The sequence below is a fragment of the Labrus mixtus genome, chromosome 8 (genome assembly GCF_963584025.1).
Source record: "Labrus mixtus chromosome 8, fLabMix1.1, whole genome shotgun sequence".
Classification (NCBI taxonomy): Eukaryota; Metazoa; Chordata; class Actinopteri; order Labriformes; family Labridae; genus Labrus; species Labrus mixtus.
In genome coordinates this window covers 21,592,908-21,613,908 of record NC_083619.1, presented here as the reverse complement: position 1 = coordinate 21,613,908, position 21,001 = coordinate 21,592,908, and the positions used below count along the sequence as shown (strand labels likewise).

Sequence of the window (21,001 nt, the reverse complement as noted above, 5' to 3'; positions counted from 1 at the left end):
TTTTTGTATTAGTGATTTTTGGTAAGAAGATGAAAGAAAATAGGACCCCAAAAAAAAGGCTTCAAATCAGTGAAGCCAGTTAATCCATTTTAGCATCCTGTTTACAGCCCAGAGCATCATGGGAACTGTACTAGACTGATAAAAACACTAATTAGTGTGCACATTAAGATTAAACCAACAAAATATGTGATTAACTTTTAAAAAAAGTGATGTTTAAGAATGTCTTTCAGTACACAGAGCAAGTACGAATGGCTCAACCTTCAAAGTTTTGCCTCCATTTGGTGCTGGAGTCTAAGAGTGAAAAACAATTAATTATCAATCTATCAAAGGCTGTATTCATGTAAGATCAATCCATAGAATACATGCAACAAGATCAACATCAGCCTCTCAAAAATACGAATATCAGTAGTTTTCTCGTGTTTTGGTTGTTGATTATGGTGTTCAGTCTCTTTCACACATGCACAGCACTCCTCAGAATGTCCCATCATTTTCACAGCTGAAGTATCACCATGTCTTTATCCAGACTTTTTGTCAGTCGGCTGCCTAGTGAGATTTCTAAAAGGTGTCAGGGTGAGCTGATATGTGCGTGCAGAAACTGTGTCTAATATTCAGGAGAATTTTGCTTGAGTGAGCAGGTGGAGGGTGATGACATTTATATCAAGCACACAATGCTAAACCAGTGGGATTTCTGTGCATGTAATGCAGCTGCTTCATTATTACTCTTTTCTGCTTGCCAGTATGTTCTTTTCCACTCTTTCAGTTAGACTGTGTGCACATTGTGTGAAAAAGGGAACTCTGGAGAATGGAGTTCGTCTGTAAAAGAGGCTCTGATTAACTTTTAACGAACGCATGACCAAAAGTTCGACAACTGAAAGTCGAGTAAACATTTTGTAATCATCATGTATCAACATTTACTTGTCTTTAAAAGCTCTTAGTCTTTGGGAACTGCATTGAAAGCTGACCAGAAAGTTGTTTCATGTCACAGAGCCCTGCAGATGCACAAGTAGCTAAAAAAAAACACAAAAAAAACACCGGAAGTCTCTCAGCGGGATTGCTCTGATTTCTGAGTCTATGCTTTTAAATATGACTAACAAAATGCGGAGCAGTAATGCGCTGCCTTAGCCGATTGAAAAGAACCCCCCCAAAGCCGCTGTTTGTCAGGAAAGGCAAACAGCTGAATTATCATTAATGGCTGTCTGAGAAACTCTCAAGAAAAGGCACCGCTCTGTTCGGGGAGATGAGGGCTTGACAATTTTACAAGCACATTTTAATACTGCTGCCGAGAGGTGATTGCCTTCCTTTTCACACGGCGATGTACAAGTATAATCTGAAGTGACGAGCTCACATCCAATTTAGAGCTGAACATATAACAGAGCATCAGTGACAGGATGCATTACAGCTGATGGTGCACGCAGCGTTATGGCTGCACTCATTCTTCTTTCTTAGGACACTGATGGGAGATCCATCTTTGTCTCTCTCCCGCCTGTAAAAACATCACAGAGAGAGCGTTCTGTCAAATTATGCAGCAGGCTTCAGCGTCTTGCATTTTATGCTGTGTCCTGGTTTTTTTTTTTTTTTTTTTGCAGATTATTTGATTGTGAATCCACAGCGCAGTGAGCAGGAGAAACAAGTCGTTGGGCAGCCTAAACATCAAAAGAAGCTTGTTCAAGTCAGAGGGATGTTCAAGGATGCATGGGACGTGTAGAGGAAGCTGTCTGCTCTGTCGGGAGACTTTGAATTCTGGACATGATGCAGTTAAAATGTCAAACTCTGGCCTGAGAAAAAGAGGAAAAAAGGGTTGCGGGGAGTGGGAGGGGGATAGCAAACCCATCTGCAGACCTGATTAATGTGAGGACAAAAGATATTTGCAGACCATTAGTATCGCTGGAAATTCAAATTACTGCTCACATTTGGTTCTACCATTTTAGTTACACTTTACATTACACTGCACACTCCAGTTGTCTTTGATTTCTTTAGAAACACGTGATTTAGGTTAGTGATTAATGCCTTTGTGTTAACCATTTCAGAACAACCAACAAATCTGTTGATATAAAGACTGTAGTTAATGATTATTCTTTTGGTTTAAGGCTATTAAATGGTGTAAAAAGAATTCTATTAAAATCTATTGGAGACTAACTTCACCAAATCATGTGCTTCTTTATCTGACCCATAGAAAACATATTTACAATATTTAAGGCAATAAATATTGAGAGAATATATGAGAGGCTGGAAACAGATGATCCATGTTTGTGCTTTAAATTTCATGAGGGTTATTTAATTGACTTTTTTTTAAGTTCCACATGAAATACTGTAAAAAATAAGAACGATTTGAATGAAAATGGTTTATTTTTTGGGCTTTTATGCCTCTATTTAAGAGATAGGACAGCTGGTAGAGTCCCAAACCGGAAAGAGATAGAGTGGTGGAATGACATGCAGAAAAGGAGCCACTGGTCGGATTTGAACCCGGGTTGCCTGCTTGGAGGACTCCAGACTGCATTCATGGGGCGCACACACTAACCACTAGGTTACTGGCGCCCTGTTCATTTTTAAAAAGTATTCTTGATTCCCTATTTGTGTTTTATTTTAGATTTTCACGTTTTTTTTTTCCTAACTGAATCCTGTTATTGTTTGTTTCTGCAGCTCTGTAAGGGCCTGTTGGTACAATTTAGGTTCAATGTTTTGTTTCTTTTGAAGGACAAATATAACTCCCGATATTCACAATCTATCTGTCTTAGCGGGAGAGGAACAAAGACTTATTCCTAACACAAACTGACACAGCATGGGGCTTCGTGTTATGTGGCCATTTTATCTCTTTACTGTGATATTTCTCTGAAGCCACAGAGGCATTTGATCTAATAAGGCTTATTGCACGAGGCTGCGTTGCTACATGACTAGTGATGCAGGTGTGTTTGGAAGACGTTGCTCAGTGAAGCTTATTCAATTCGGAGCCTGAAACCAGAAGAGCAAATGCATTTAAAGCTTTTCAGGCTGCAGGCTAACCATCATGTCTGTACCTGCTGGAAGAATCATCAAGTCATGTTAGCCGGACATGATTTTGTTAGCATCAACTCGACAGAGAAGATTTTATTCTAATACGTAGGAGGAAAGAGAATACTCACTGAGGATATGACCTAAAGCATCATCTTGTCTGAAATTGTTGTTGCTATGATTTTTTTCTACTTCTGACATTTTTTAAACAAATATTAAATCACTTCAGTGCAAAGATAAAAAGTGTGGTGAGAAAAAAGCTAAGGAAAAGTGTGTGAACACATCCAGTTACTTATCAGACCGAAACAAATCCATGAACTAGAGTTTGACTAGAAGTTTGAGGTCAGTATGGTGGTGACGTCAGGCCTTGACTTGGTTTATGATTAATGGAAACAGGTTTTTATTTCTATTCATTTGCTGGATTTCTACTCTGAGCATATGCCTTATGAATGCATTATACATGATCGGGCCAAATTGTGCTTAAATACCAGTTCCCACAGTCAATGAATGTATGCTTTTAATAATTTTCTGATCAACAGGGACTTTGGGGTACACATATAAACAGACTCTTTAAAATATGGATGTAGTCTCAGTGACACCCATTGGTTTCTGAAGAGTTGTTTCGAAGCCATGGATAAATCAGTCAAATCAGACACACGCCCCAATAGATGCATAACTTTTTGCTTAAATATCATCTAAAGATGTGATTTATAAAACAAATTCACCCCTTATACAGTTTTTATCCATAAAGAAATGAGCTGTAGAGACCAAAGCCAGCAGTGAAAATGGTCTTTTTAATATGGCCTCCAATAGGGATGCCTTCATCTTGTGCAGCCAGCCTCAAGTGAACACATGAGGAACTATAGTTTTGCACTTTGCCAGCTGTTTTTTAAATGCGTGATAGAGGAATTCTGTGCCGAGAGTTCCTTTTCTGGGTCATCTAGTCATCGTTTACAATCTGACTCAAGAAAGGAGTCAGCATCTAGGACCTGATATTTACCTGCATGTTTAGTGCATATGTCTGATCCAAAAAAAGTCTGATTACAAAATATATAACAAATGTTAAATCATTATGAAGACCAAAGCTGATTGCATACAATATGAAAAAACGCATAGGGACGACTGAAACAGAACTCAGATCGCTTGTGATACCAGAAATCTAGTCCTATCTATTGGGGGATTAGGGATTCAAACGTTGTAAAAAATAAATTAAGTAAATAATGCTTTGCATCTGGTCAAGCTATGGCAAAAACAAGCATTTGCAAGTCGGTGGTATTCTTTCAGAATTCACTCATGGTTCACTGCATTGCAATGAAAAGTTGTGAAAATGAAAATGTTGATTTTAAGAAAATAAACGATAAAAATAGGTGCAATCATTTTGGAATACTTTCTATATTGGGATTATGCCTCAGGTTTTTGATTACTACTGAGAAGTTTTAAGTCATTCCAGTCTTAAATCCCCCCCCCCCCCAGCCTACACATGGGCTGTGCATGAACCCCCTTCTAACCCAATGATCCTCCCTTTGCTAAGAATTTGCGAACATCCTCTCAGTGCCATAATATCATAAGGACATAAATGCAAATGGACTTTAAGGAGGACTGCAATCCGCCTCCGGTTAACAGTTTGCTTCTCTGTCTCCTCGGGCCGCCTCATTTCTCTTTCAGTCGGGAACATGAGAGCACAGAAAATGTTAAATCCCTGACCCTGTCTTCTTTCGAGAGAACACACAGCAATGACTTCCATGTTCTTCTAGATGACCGGCTCTGACCTGATGAACAGCGGCTTTGAACTCCGGGTTATTTGTGTTTCATGCTTCCCAGTGCTTCATTTAATAAGATAATTTCATAGCAATTACAAGCTTTTAACACAGAAATGTAATGTCATTACACGCTCACTCAGTGACGAGTTCTTGGTTTGGTTCAGTGCTGATTTTAGGGGCCGTGTGCAGTGACAAACACAGCTTCATCTGGAAGGAAACACAATGAGTCGTCCTGCTCGCTTTTCTCTTCTAACAGCTCATTGTGATAAGCGTGAAATTACAGTTCTGTGGTGATGCTGCAAACATTGTGTTTCAATCTTCTACATGACACAGCAGCAACAACCCCGCTATCTGCTGCTTCTTCTTCATCCAATACACAAAGCAATTACCGATAGAGTCACGTACCGCTCGCCCTGTAAACAAAACTGTGCACTGCTGGAGAGTCATTTGACACTGAAGCTCTCGATCACATCAGGAGGTGGATTGCATCAGCAAAGTTCAGCGCTTTCCGTCACATTCCTTCACTGTGTGTCAGAACATTTTAGAGTTGCGCAGCAATTTTCAGATGCTTCGTCTGGAATATCTAAAACTTCAAAACCGGCACATGGAACATTTCTTTTAAAACATTAAAGCACAAAAAGTGAGGTCACACTAAAATAAATACCAGAACGCCTGCTCTGACAAAAAACAAATTAAGATGAGCCAATTCTTCTCTGTAATCATCTGACCAAAATTGACAGCGTATGAGAGACATGCCCTCAGCAACAGAAGCTATTTTTGCTCATAACACAAATAGGACATGAGCAGTGAGCTGTGATAAACAGATGATCAGAACAACAAACTAATCTAAGATGAAATGTGTGAAGGTTTTCGGGTGCATTTTCATAAAAAAAAGTTTTGGATAATAAAGCTGTTTGGTGCCATTAAAATAAATAAAATGCCTCACAATAACAATAACTCCTCAATCAAACAAGGCAGCAGACAAATGATGATGTTACAGTGACGTTACTTAAGGAATGGGCTGAGGTGGTAGAAAACTGTTATGAGCACGTCATACATTAGTCAGAGGATGACTTTGGCAACCCGCGCTCCTCCTTTAAAGGTTTTTTAACTGGAGCCTGACTGATTTATCGGCCAGCTGATAATATTAGCCGATATTAGCTAATCAAGTCACTATCGGTATCGGCTAATTTTATTGCAGATATATGCCGATATTACTAGATTCATTCACCGGTCAAATAGCATTTCATTTAAGTATAGTTGAATTTGACTAGCAGTTTTCTTTCACCAGTAGAGTGTGCTATATGTATTTTAAAAAATCATCACAAGTGTTTGATAACGGCATTTGAGGGATTGATGCAATAAATGCGTTTAAACAGATCAAACATACAGTACATAAAAATAAAATAAAAATCGGCCAATATATCAGTATCAGACTTTGTCCATACTCAATATCGATATTGGTTCTGTGCTGTACACGCACATGTCTCATCTTTTGTTTAAAATGTTTAGAAATAGCAAATTAGACCGTAAGTCTCCTTAAAAAAATGTTTCAAGGACACTCTTGAAAAAGAGATTTTTAATGTCAACGAGTTTTCTTTCCTGGTTAAATAAAGGTTAATTAAAAAAAAAATGTAATTGGACAATCACTAAAGTTTAACGTGTTTGAACACAGATTGAAATCCTTGCAGTTATTGTTATTGTTGTTGACAATCACACTGATAGCCGATGCTAGAGTGCAAGAAATGTGCAGTTCCTAGAATGTCCACTTGAGTCTGGCTCAAAAAACCCAAGTTATCCCAAATAGAGCTCAAATTAAATTGCAACTTTTACAGCCAACATAAATCTTTTTACAACCTGGTGCAAACACAATGTTGAGCTTTTTGTCAGGAGGCTTAAGGCCCGCCTAACTAAACACTTTCGCCTGTAAGTAGTACAGCCATAGTTGATCCTCATAACGCCTCATTAGAAACCAACGGGTGATGTCACTGAAACAACGTCCATGTTTCATACAGCCTGTTGTATACTGTGTAAGTCCCATATTACGCTTCATCATAAATTAGATACTGAGTCTTTTTCTTGTGTGTCAATGCATTAAAAACTTAAGTCCAATTAAATATTCTAAACCTGAGATAAGATCCCAATAATCAAAACATGTAGAATCAATAAAGAATGAAACCTAAAACGGTTTCCAAAAACAGTGAACAGGGGACTTAGTGGAATACCAAAAGGGTTTTGTTTGAGAATCTAAATGTGAGCTTTTATTCCATTGGGGTGTTGTCATGTTCAAAACAGAAAATACTCCCTCATCCAAACAAATCCCTGTGGGTGCTCCCCACTCTTCTGTCTTTACAGTTTATTCCCCACGGAGCTCCTCCAGGCTTTTGTAAAGACAAAAATCATAGAAGCCTCTCAGATTTACTGTTCACATTCACAAATATTGAGCAGAGCCTCTTGGACTGTGATTATAAACCAGAGGAGTGTTTGGTGCTCCTGTTTCATCACTAACTATCTTAGGATGAGTGAGCGCTGACTACGAGTACTAACACTTGTATGAAGTGGACAAAGAGAGATTATGAAGCATGATCACGCAGCAGTGACATTTACGCTGAGAGAGATTAAAGTAAGATTTAGGAAATATCTGGTGGAACGTGAGAGTGGAGTGTCAGCTACAACATTCATCTACAACTCGACTGATTCACCCCCTGATGATGAATTGGAGAAGAAACATCCATTTTTGGTCAAATCCTCAGAGTGTTTCTTAACCTGAGGTATCGTAGAGCCGTTTAAACTCAATTTTCTTACTAATTGCGATTCAGTAAATAACTTTAATGGTTCAACATTTGGTCACATTATCTGGATTTTATTTGTTTTTCATTCTGCCTGAGTTGAGAGTTTTAATTGAACATCTACTTTCAAACACACTGTTTTACTCATCTGTAATCCACAGCAAGAAACCGGAGTCTACATCTCAAATAATCCCTCAAAAACATGCCACCTTACAGATATTTCACTGTCATTTTCATACCTTTTAATTTCTATCATCAACAGAAGTTTATTTTAAACCAGGTGCGACACCACAGAATGTTGTTCGCAATATCAAGCGTTGATTTCATGCTGGTTGCCCCTGACAAAGCCTGAGTGTGATGTAAATCGGAGTGCACAGACGTAAACGAGCTATCACTAAGTGGCACCTGTGTTCTCAGAAAGTTAGAGGTCACACGAGGAGTTTCCAGCAATCAGCCCAGCTTTCTAGTTCTGTATTGATGGAAGGTTTTTCATGTTTTTGTTTCGCGCTCTGCTGTGCATGACGACAGGCCACAAGGACACATGTGACTTGAGAAACATGTTTGTTTTTGTCTGCATGCAAATATATTAGTGTCGATGCTAAGATTGTCTATCAAATGACAGGCGTGAAACAGCTGCACAACGTCCACGTCTTCTTATTTCAAGATGTCTTTGTTCTACGAGACAGGAGTTTACAGTGAGACAGATGTGAGGCCATAAAGTTTGCACATTAAAAGCAGGTAAACGTTCAATCAAATTTCATGCTGTTGGAGCTGATGAGTTATTGGGAGAAATGTACAAGGACAAAAGTAAATGAGCTATATCGAAACCACATCTGTTTGGAAATTCAATGTCACCAGCCATGTCGTCTTTAGGCTTCTCAGGATGTGTTCTAGGCAACAGCGATCTTTAGTGTGGAAAAATGAAGCAGGGGGCGCCGGATAGCCAAGCAGTAATGTGGCTCGCCTCATGTACAGAGTCTATAGTTCTTGTTGCAGTGGCTGTGGGTTTCGAATCCGACCTCTGAGGCTGAGTTGACTGACACCAGGAAGCATTGTAGCCGTTTCCAAGGCTTAAGGCCCGTTTCAGCTCTTCCTCTCTGTTCTTCAGTTAGAGCTGGTCTTAGTGAATTAGATGGTATTTGCAACCAAATTTTTGAATATTCCAGAATTGACATGGATGAAAATAGGACAGGCACACCCAGGATGCTATCTGCTTGGCAGTGCAGTTTGAGTACAATTTGCATTTTACCCTTTGTGCGTGCTTTGTGGATTGAATGCAAAAGCAGTACGATCCTTATGTAAATAGGGCGCATGTTTAATGATCTTAAGGTTGGGGAATGATTCTGTGAAAGGAGAATGCAGGGATGAGTAGACACCCACAGAGATAAATAAAAACGCTCATATTAACACTCTCAGGTGCAGAGGAATAGAGGCACACACCTGGGAAATACACGCTTTTATACAAACACAAACAGTACAAAGACAAAAATCAAAAAGACAAAAAAAGCACAAAGGAGCAGCTGGCTGAGAAGCAGAGACCCGGGTTACAAAGGCCCAGGTGGCAGAGCTGTTAAATGACACAGTGATTTAAGTCCTGTGTCGTTGTAAGGTCTGTTATCTCCCGCCACTTACAGCACCGCTCCGATACGGTCCGACAGCCGATGACTGCAGCTCAGGAGGCAGCGCTGATGACGGATAGGTTCAACCTCTGCAAGCTTCAGCCGCACTGCGCAATTACCTGAATCATATGTTTAAGTGGCTGTCATATACGTTGTCATCCAAGGCTTCCGTTTAGACTTTGCATTGTCAAAGCTCTTGTTTATTCCAGTTTATCCTGAGGAATTCTTTGAGATTTCTTTTATCTTTTTTGTTTGCCCCGTTCACTAAAGACGATGACAAATGACTAACATCCCTGGATGGATTTGAACACTGGACTTTTCCCTGATGTTTCACTGTGGAAAGCTTCCTCATGTCAAAAAACACAGACTATTTTTCACTGGCAGGATTTCATGTTTGAAATGATGTTGGATATAATATGAAGTCCTGACAGATCTTTGTATTCATATATAATGTAGTTTGTTATTTTCATATTTCCATGTGTTTTGTTACTTGGGAAATGTTGCAAAATTCATTTTCCTAAAGATTTATATAGTACATCTTTGTTTGTATACTTTGATTTCCTCTGAGCAAACCAGACGACTGACACTGACTGTGTTCCACTTCCTTCCTTCAACCCAGTTTTTAGTGCACTCAAAAGTCTAGCAGAACATCTGGGTATACTTGATTTTATCACTTTTCTGATGTTAACGCACTACTCTTTAATCTTGAACAGATCCTGTTGGTCTCTTTCGGCCTGATTTAGACTTCAAGTTGTCTCACATTCTGCACTTTTAAGATCATACTAACTCTCCCACCTCGAGGTCAGAATCAGAATTGGGTTCATTGCGAAGTGGTTTTAAAAAACACAAGGAAATTGTCGTGGTGGTTTGGTGTAAAAACATGAACACAAAAGTACAAAGAAGATAAAAACTATATCTACCAGAAGTCCTCCTGCTGTCGAGGAACATTAGCAGAATATGACAAATCCAAAAAGTCAAGTTTGAAATCAAAAGTCTGCTCTTAAGTTAAATGTTCTGTGAGGGACTTTCCATGGCGTCACTTAATGTTCTTCCTGTACACAAAGCAGCACCTCTTCTCTCATTGCTGATCTTATCCTGTACATGAGTAGGTAGTGTTTCCTGGAAATAGAAAATCTATTTTCTCTATCTATTATATTATAAACAAGCATAGTTATCAATCACTGTGAAACTACTCAGTGGGAAATATGATACAAGGCTGTTTTAGCAACGTGCGGTTACTCAATTTGTCTGACACCTACCCCGCAGCAGTGGATTCACAGCTTAAAAATAATGACATAGAATGAACAATCTTTGTCTAGATTGTCTTGTTTTGTCTTTTTTAGCTGATAAATAGGCATCATCATTAATTTAACCAGCTAGAAACTCATCACAGGAGTTCAATTTGGCTTTTTTGTGGGTTCATGATTTGAGATTATTCCTGGTGGTCATGATCTCCACTGGTCTCCACTTTAGCCAGGCTGTGATTCAGGTAATTATAGCCCCCGAGTCACCATAAGTGGCCAATTTACCTCTACTCTCCAAGTCAATGGAGTCCAAAGGCAAGTCTTGAGTTTTTAAGGACAACAAACATATCACTATAAAGCTCAAGTCAACTATGAATCAATCAAAAGAGAAAATGTAAGGTTCAAGCTCAGGTCAATCAAGGCTTATCTAGGTAAGGTCCAAGTCAACTGAGACGGGGTCAAGTGTAATCTGAGGACAAAGTCATCAGGATGGGTCAAATGAAACTCTGAAGATTTCATAACTTTGAGTCCAAGTCTCAAGTTCTCAATTCAGTTGAGACAAGGTCAGCATCAGGTCAAAGTAAATGAGGACAAGTCTAAGGTTTGAGGTTTATTAGGACAAGTTCTTGTTAAGTTTGAAGTCAGTTAATGGAGAACCAATTTAAGTCTAAGGTCAAAATTCAATGAGGAGGAATTCAGGTCAAACCTCAAGTCAGAATCTATTAAGAAAGGACCATGTCGTCCCTCAAATTATTTAAGATGTGTCGAATTTATACACCAATTTTGTCAGGGTACCGATTGAGTGAAGTCTGTCGATAATTGAGACCAGTTAGAAAGTGTCTGTACATGGTGAATACTTGAGTCTCCCCAAGTTTGATGTCCACACATTTTGTTAAGAAAATAACTGAGCTTCCTGCCAGGCCCTTTACATCTGGCCTCAAATAACGTGCTGATAAAGAGAGTTACTTAGTCGCTGCGTTCCACCTGATCAAAGCTGAGGCGGCAGGTCTCGTGGGCAGCTTGCAGCAATCTGGATAATTAGACTCCTTTTCGATCGCAGCCTCAATCTCCTCCGAGCTGATGATTATCCCTTACACCATGCAGCAAGCACTGACAGTAAACCAGTGAGCACACTCTCAAATGACAGCGAGAAGGCAGGCAAGATGCGCCGTTAGGAGTGTTTAAGAGTGTGTTGTGTTGCTGTGGACTTTGAGACATTAATGAATATGAATTGCTTGGAAAAGCAGAGAAAATTAACTGAGCATTTATGTTTTTTTGTATGGAGAGAGTGAAATGTTTACATGAATGTAAAGCTAGGTTGACTAAGTGAGAAGCATAAACAACTGAAGTTTCTTCCTGGTTGGATACCACAATGTGTTAGAAGGTTAATCCCTTCTCTCCCCCGATTGCATTAAAATATACTGCCGCTGTCTCGTCTCTTATGTTGATTCAAGAGCTGTTACCATGGAGACTAATTACCTCTCTAAATACTGGAATACATGCAGCTAAGTTTTAGACAAACACCGACAATGACAGACAGGGAACCAGACGTATGGACCAACCTCTCAGTGCTCATCACATATTCATTCGTTACGGTTCATTGTTCACACCTCCAGTTCGGTCTCTGTTTCCAATCAGTAATGATTGAAGCGCTGCATCATACCCAGCAGCATTATGTCCCGTAATGAGAGTCTTTACCCCCCCCCCCCCCCCCCCCCCCCCCCAGCATACCTCCCTATAATCCCACGTCTCTATCGTGGGCCTTTGGAAACAGCTGAGCCAGCCAGAACATGGACGCGCTACACAAAATTCAATGTTAACCCTGCCATCCTGAATAACAGCGAGACAATGGAAGTGGAATGGAATGGATGCTACGCCTATTACCGGACATCTTAATCCTCTTAAGAAGTTAAGAGAGGTCTTGATGACATGGGAGAGGAAAGGAAGGTACAGCTCGATTGGAAATGAGCAGAAACAAGACTGAGGAATGAGGTTCATCTCAAACAAAAGCTTCCAGGTTCTCCTATTCATTAACCCAGGATTGTCTTTGGGGAATTGCTAGAGAAAGGTTGCACACATGGTTGGGTTTATCTTAAAATAACAGGATTGCAAGTTTATAATATTTTGTTGAAATATGTCTTTAAAGAAATGAAAATACGTTCATACTTCCCGAGGTATCTTTAACTTATTCGCAGCTTAAATAATTTCTGCAAATAAAAAAAGAAAAAACACCCCAGTTGACGTCAGACAATTTGTGAGCCTGGCTTTAACTAGAGTGTTTAGAAAGAGTGCCAGAATCATTAACCTGACTTTCCCCAGACCAGCATTTTGCCAATGTCTATAACCCAGTCAGTGCCTGCTTCTGAGGCTCCTCATGAAAGCACGTCTTTAGAGAATGGCCTTAAGTGCCGCAGCAAACCTCATCAGAGGGAAAGTTTAGTAACTCACTTTGATAACGACTCATGAAAGGGAGGATTTGAGGCAAGGGGAAGCACAGAGCACTGAGCAGACCATCAGCGGCGAACAGAAGTGTGAATTTCAGTGGTATATTTGTCAGGGAAAAAAAGAGAAGCAATGTAGTAATGCTGTGCCAAAATAAATAAGCAACGGTCTGACTTACCTGTCTTTCCCTGTTTCCTTCTTGAAGACCATGTCGCAGTAGTTCATCCTGTCCTCTGTGGTGACGTAGATTTGTGCATGGGGGTAGTTCTCAGCCGCTTGTCGCAGCATGTTGTAAACGATTCCCTTTCCATCCTTCCTCATGTTTCGTAGCGGTCCCCAAACAACGTAGACGGTTTCGTTGCCCTGGCCGAAGAAGTACTGGGGCTTCTGCAGCAGCAGGGGGACGCTGGTGTGCGAGACGACTCTCAGCGTGGTCCGCTTGCCCACGTCACCTTCAAAGCCCCGTGTTGGAGCGTTGTTCATCCGCCAGATGCAGGGAGAACTGTCGATCTGCGGGCCGGCAGCCTGGCCAAGCATCTGACCAGAGCTGGACACAATGCTGCAGATCTCACAATGCAGCTTCAGAGGCTGAGGGAGTGGAATAGAGAAAATTCAATTACTTCTCATTCTCATATTATAATGATTCAATTAAGAGAAGTCCAAGTTGAGTCTCAATTCAGCAGCTGTACAGATGACTTTTGGTTGTGTTTCAAGTACTTGAAGATGAGACAGATATTAAGTCAATAATAAACAGATACAGTCCAAGTCAGTTCTTAAGTAACTTTAACAGAAACAAGTGAAATCTGAGGTTACAATGAATTGGATGTGACTTGGTCTTGTGCTGAAGTTGAACTCAATCTTAACAAACCAGCATCACGTCTCAAATTATATAAGAAAACTAGGTTGAGTAAGAATAGAATCAGTGAACACCTCAAATCAAGTCTCACATTAACAGAGAAAATACAATTCACATGTCCAGTAGATGTCAATATAAAGAAGTCCAAGTCTCAGAATAATGAAAGAAGTCTGATATTATTATTCAGTCTGTCAGAGTTATTTTCAGCTCAAAACCAAGTCAAAGTCTACCAAGACAAATCAAAGCCTGTTCACTGGAAATTCAGGACTTGTGTCGGAGTAAGTCTCAGATCAAGTCTTTAAAAGACACATCGTCAAGACTAGTCCATCTCAAGTCACACCTCAAATATAACAAGTCAGGTTTAAACTCAAAGACTGTATGAATACGTCTCAAATCAAACCAACAGTTTGTTTTTTTAAAGACAAGTCCAAGTGAAGTCCTGCTTTCCTGAGGGCATATTCAAGCCAAGGCGCACAAGTGCTCTCCTATCTGACGCCGTCTCTGAGAACTATTCTGTGATTTTCAAAGCTCAAATTTTTGACTTGAACAGTTTCCATTGTGAACCTAAAAGGTCGGTCTCCTCAAGTTCTAAATGCTTTAAGTCTCAATAAATCCAATCCCAGAGCAGTAAGGTCAAGTTCTCAAGGCCACAGATGTATTTAAAGATTTGGATGGGCTGTTATACAACTTACATTATAGCGGCCACAGAAAACAACATAAGAACAGAGATTCAAAGGAAATGAAATAGAACAGTACCAAATACTGAAGTGATTTATCTTTTTTACTTTCATAGCTTGAGGAAAAGAGACTACGCAATATACAGGTTACAGCTTTTTCTAAACGGAGAGAGTAAAAACACAAACTTTTTTTTCTTCCTGTTTGTATAGAAAAACAAAGCAAGGACAACAGAATTAGATTTTGAAATATGAAATCATTGTGACTGATCATTATCGATGTTTGCCCTGCGGAACTGTACGCTTAATATTTTTCAAGGACAAAGGAATCCTTAACTTTTATTTTGAAGTGATACAAATAATTTTAAAATACTTTACAAGTGGGCGCCTGTAGCCTAGTGGTGAGTGCATGCACACAATGTACAGAGGCTATAGTCCTCTAACCGGGTGGCAACAGGTTGGGTTTGAATCCAACCTTTTCCGTCATGTCATCCCCCCCCTCTCTGTCCCTAATGTCTGCCTCTATCTACTTTGCTATCTCAAAATATTGGCATAAAAAGCCCAAAACAGACCCTTTAAAATTTTTTTTTTTCCAATTTAATAAAAAAAGAGAACATGATTTCCATTAAAAGCTGGGTTGGAATTTGTTTTCGAAAACGAGCATGATTTTTAAAGTAGCAACTTTGAGTGGGCTAGTGCCCACAAGGGATAGACAACGAGCAGGGAGACAGGGAGGCATGATTGGTTCATCAAATTGGTCCGGCTCTTGTATTTTAATTAAACTTCAGTTCATTTCACTTAATAAGGTCGTTCTTTCTATATTGGAAAACATCTGTGTGATTTCCCTTTAAAATATACTGCATCTGATGTTTTATTTCCATCGGATGATGTTACTGTTTGTGATACACTTTATGTGTGCAATAATATTAAAGTGAAGTTTTGGCAGAAGGGCTTAAAGGATCAGAACATAAAATAGAATGCATTTCAATATTATTAATTGAGACTCTTCATCAGGGGTTTTATGGCTCTATATAATCTCTGATTTCCTAAGATGAATGTCGTTGTGCTTAGAGCTCACATTGATTAGGTTAATTGAATGCTGAACCTCAGGGGTTACAAACAGTCTTATTGCTACAATGCAGAGGGGACAAGCAAGGGAGTTCTGTCATTTATCATACGGGTTATTTTTTTATATATCTTATTATACTTTACTGGAGCAGGGGGATTTGTAATAAATCTTCAATAATAGCTCTTAGCTACGCTTTGCCGAGGGAGGGAGAAAGCCTTCTGTGAATTTGAAATGGGAGATTTAACTAATTGAAGCTAATATGCTTGATTTGTTTTGATGAGATTAAACTTACTTAAGTGAATGAATGCAATAAAAAGTTAGAAAGGAAAGAAAGAGAAACCTTCGTATCATGACTAAGCCCTGTTTGATCATTTGCTTAATGGAGAGTAACTGTAATGCCATTGGTTTGAATACAAATTGCATCAGTGCTGCATTCAGGGGGCTGGTTGAGAAAGCGATTGTGAAACTCTCTGTTGCATATTGTGCGCTTAATCAACAAACAAGAGAGCTTTAGCGTGCAAACAGAATCCCAGAAGACAATCCAGTCAATACTATGACGACTACTTGGCTTATCAGCACTCATATGTCTAATTGTTATGCACAAAGAATATCAACTGCTTGGAAAGGACTCAAAAACGGTGTGGGTTTTCTTTCATCCGAGGAATAATTCTTGCGTGAGTTATTCAAACACAGCTACCTGCTCTTGTCTACTCTCTCCATGTATGGATTCAGTCATGGAGCTCTGCATTTGAAGGGTGGTTGAGACACATATCAGCACAGCCTCGAGCTGTCAGAGGCTCGTCCATCATCGCTTTCTGCCGTAAACCCGGCTCATAACTCAATCATACCTCTCAGCACACACACAGATTGGTCGAGCTCTGTTGGAAACTCAAGCTGGCTAACCACTTGCATGACACAAGGGTTTACAACTGGAAGAATATCAGCCCCTGTTTAAGGTGTTTACAAAATAACTGTAGCAGTGCCAAACATCTGACGTTTAAGGTTAGACTTGAACTTTATGACGAGAATTCATCAATAAAAATGGGCATTGATGTAGGAACATTTCAAAGAAAGAACCTGCATCCCAAACAACTGGCAGTGAAAATGATTAGCTTCCCATGAACACTAATACAATTTAAATACATTAGGGAAGTACGTAAAACCTCATCTGGAACATTTCTATTTTTAGATATTTGACTGGAATCTAGCTCCCAACAAATCTGTGCAGATTACGTCGTGTAAATCAATAAAATGTTACAGCCTCTTCATCCCCTCAGCAGTGATTGATGTTTCAGTTTCATGTTCATGACGGCGCCGTTTCAGCGCTGCATGCAGTAATCTCAAACTGAGTGCACCTTATAATCCCAATAAATTTGGCAGTCCCTGGTAAGTACAAAATCTACTCAAAGCCTCCGGTTTTAATGGGACTGAGTTAAAAATAGAGAGGGTTATGGATGAAAAAAAAAGAAGCAGGCTTAATGCCAAGAACATGGTCATCATTAAATTATAGCACTGGGGTGTGAACTTAACCTTGATGTTCATTAAAACGGTCTAAACAAGGTAAATTATTAAGAAATAATTATTACATTAACAAGTCCTAGTGTAAGACGTCTCCATGGCTCCTAAATATTCAGTGATGATCTGGAGCCGTCTGCATGGGAAAAAGTGATTCATTACAAGTGCTCCTCTAGAGGCAAGGCGAGGCAAGGCAAGTTTATTTATAGAGCACATTTCAACAACAAGGCAATTCAAAGTGCTTCACACAAGACATCAAAAGCATCATGACAGAGGAAAGAAAATAAACATTAAAATAGAACATTAAAAAAATAATAATAAATCACTGGAATTATTAAATCTGAACATATATTCAAATAAAAATAATTCAAATGAAATTAATTGAAATAGATAAAGTAAAAATATAAAAAAGAGTTAAAAGTTACAGTGCAGAGTTAAAATTTAAAATCTTAAAATTGTTTAATGAAAGGCAGCTGTAAACAGGTGTGTCTTCAACCTCGATTTAAAAGAGCTGAGAGTTTCAGCAGACCTGCAGTTTTCTGGGAGTTTGTTCCAGATATAAGGAGCATAGAAACTGAACGCTGCTTCTCCGTGTTTGGTTCTGACTCTGGGGACAGAGAGCAGACCTGTCCCAGATGACCTGAGCGGTCTGGATGGTTCGTAATTAATCAGGAGTTCACTAATGTATTTTGGCCCTAAACCTTTAAGCGCTTTATAAACCAGCAGCAGGATATTAAAGTCTATTCTCTGACAGACTGGGAGCCAGTGTAAAGACCTCAGAACTGGACTGATGTAACCCATTTTCTTGGTTTTGGTGAGGACTCTAGCAGCAGCGTTCTGGATCAGCTGCAGTTGTCTGACTGATTTTTTAGGCAGACCTGTAAAGACACTGTTGCAGTAATCAAGACGACTGAAGATAAGTTAAGATAAGTTTTTCCAGGTCCTGCTGGGACAGAAGTCCTCTAATTCTTGATATGTTCTTCAGGTGATAGTAGGCTGACTTTGTAATTGTCTTAATGTGGCTTTTAAAATTGAGGTCTGAGTCCATCACTACGCCCAGATTTCTTGCCTGGTCTGTGGTTTTAAATCTTACTGACTGAAGCTGATCGCTGACTCTTAGTCGCTCCTCCTTTGCTCCAAAAACAACAACCTCAGTTTTGTCTTTGTTTAGCTGGAGAAATTTTTTGCACATCCACTCATTGATTTGTTCTATGCATTTACCCAGTGCTTTTATGGGACCATGGTTGCCTGGCGACATTGTAATATATATTTGTGTATCGACTGCGTAGTTATGATAACTTATTTTATTGTTTTTTTATAATCTGAGCTAGTGGGAGCATGTAGAGGTTAAACAGAAGAGGCCCCAGGATGGAACCTTGGGGAACTCCACAAGTAATTTTTGTTTGCTCAGATTTGAAGTTACCTATAGACACGAAGAAGTCCCTGTCCTTTAAGTAGGATTCAAACCAGTTTAGTGCTGTGCCAGAAACTCCCACCAAGTTTTCCAGTCGGTCGAGTAATATATTGTGGTCAACTGTGTCGAACGCAGCACTGAGATCAAGTAAAACTAAGACTGAGGTTCTGCCACTGTCTGTGTTTAAACGGATGTCATTAAACACCTTAACCAGAGCTGTCTCAGTGCTGTGGTTTTGTCTAAAACCTGACTGTAAGACATCGAAACAGTCGCTCAATGTCAAGAAGTTATTTAACTGTTGAAAAACAGCTTTTTCGATTATTTTACTTAAAAAAGGAAGATTTGATATCGGCCTGTAATTGTTCATTATTGACTTGTCTAGATTGTTCTTTTTTAATAGTGGCTTGATGACTGCTGTTTTTAGGGCCTGTGGGAAGACACCTGAGAGAAGAGACATGTTTACAATTTGTAACAGATCTGGAGCCATGACTTGGGAGACTTTTTTGAAAAAACCTGTTTGCAGAATATCAAGACAGCAAGAGGAGGAATTTAATTGTTGTATAATGTCCTCCAGGTTTTTAAGGTTGATTTGATTAAATTGTGTCATGGTGCTTAAGTTGGTTTTAAATGGCACACAGCACATATCCTGATCCTGATGATGAGTTACTGACAGTTTGTCTAATTTTCTGGATTTTTTCAGTAAAGAAGGTGGAAAATGTATTACAGGCCCTGGTAGAATGAAATTCAGATGTAAATTATAAGTGTGAATTCTCTCTTTGTAGATGTCATAATGAATCTGGAGATTAGTTTTACGCCACCTGCGTTCAGCTTTTCGACAATCTCTTTTTCCGTTTCTTACCAGTGACGAATTTCTCCATGGAGATTGTTTCTTACCAGAGACAACCTTCACCTTAGTGGAAGCAATGGAATCAATAACATTTGTGATTTTAGAATTGAAGGTATCTACCAACTCACTGACTGAGCCCCAGGACAGGGCAGCTGTGGAAGAAAAAACCTGGATAAAGATTTCACTGGTGTTTTCAGTGATACACCATTTTGTGAATATTTTTGTACACTGACATAGTACTCTCAAATAAAACACAGGAGTGATCAGAGAGGGCAACATCTGAAACAACAACCTTGGAGATGTCCAAGCCCTTGGAGATGATTAAGTCCAGAGTGTGCTCTCTGTTATGTGTTATACCTGGAAAGTCATCTTGGGAAGACACAGGAAAAAAAACTAAGACTTAATTTAACTGCATAAGCTGCAGCTTTCTCTTAGCTTTTCACAATTTATTGGTACATTTCTGGGTTTGTCAGTGCCAGTATATTCAGAAAGAAACATCATCTGGCACCTGTTAGTAGGGGTGAACATGGGAGGGAACTCTCAGGTTTAAAAAAGATCTAGTTCATGTTTTTTGGAATGGATGACACACTGTATGACCGTCTCAGCTGGCTCCAGAGTAGTGTTTTCATTTCACGGTTACAGGTCGGCTATCCTGGAAGCTACCCAGAATCTCATTAGCATCTGCTTCTGTGCAACGTTTTATGATCAATGACCTTTCATGGGGGTATCTTGGATTCACGTTTATACAACGGGAGGAGGCTGCGGCGTGTTTTCCATCCATATAGATACGTTCAATGGGTATATATACAGTATGATCTGATACAGGATCAAACTGTTGTTAATGATGTTGTGAACTTATAGTTTAAATTACATGTTTTATTATTGTATTGCTAATTCAACTAAATGACCAAGAAAAAGTTGTCAACAACAACTGTCCCTAAGGCTAAGTCTGACACCACTGACCCGTTCACTCATTGACTACACTCGTATCATAGACACTTTTTTAATGAAAACATTTAGAGCAGTCAGCTGAGATTTCGGACATATACTTTTTTAATTGAAAGGATGCAGTGTGGTAAGCGTTAAAGTGGTATACAGGCCATAAACACTCCATTTCCTGTTTCATTAAGGGGAGCGTATAAACACAAAGACTTAATAATGGGAGTTGGGACACTGAAATCAAGAGGCAGATAGTAAAATGACTCACTATACATCAGGAGTGAGGCAGCATGAAACATATTTATCTGTAAGACCTTACCTCACAAACTTAATGACAGAATTTTAAGATCCCTGAGGAAAAACAGTGAAAGTAAAAGCTGACTTCACTTGATTAACCGACGGTTGGTACAACACGGTCCAGAAGATTTCTCATTAAAAATATTCGCAAAGCAATCCAACACTAGAAGCACTTTCCCCCCTTTGTTGGCCATTGTGTACATTTCAAAAGGCATGAATTCATAATTTCGGCTCCAAATGAAAATATTGAGTTCCTGTCTGCATCTGTGATTGACCAGGGGCATGAATGTAAAGTGCCACAAGACTAATGTTTTCTATTTCTCCTGAAAAGAAGAGTGGGAACAATTTATCACACCTGGAGGCAGACTCAATCAAATGAGGAAAATAAGGCAGACCGTTCCACTGCTGCAGGGTTATGCATTATACATGCAAGCAAGAGTTTTATAACGCCACAAATGACACCTCACTATCCCAAGAAATATTTCAGTCTCTCTTAAGGCGTTGCTGTGAGCTTAACAGAGGCTGACAGCTCACATAAAAGGCTTACC

At 39.4% G+C, this 21,001-nt stretch overlaps 1 protein-coding gene across 1 annotated transcript in view; it reads right to left on the bottom strand.

Moving 5' to 3' along the window:
- Positions 1–21,001, bottom strand: part of st6galnac3 (ST6 (alpha-N-acetyl-neuraminyl-2,3-beta-galactosyl-1,3)-N-acetylgalactosaminide alpha-2,6-sialyltransferase 3) — a 79,771-nt gene that overhangs the window by 26,898 nt on the left and 31,872 nt on the right. Inside the window, exon 3 of the mRNA XM_061045122.1 lies at positions 13,021–13,430. Coding sequence (XP_060901105.1) covers positions 13,021–13,430 — 410 coding nt within the window. The remainder of the gene's footprint in view (positions 1–13,020; positions 13,431–21,001) is intronic.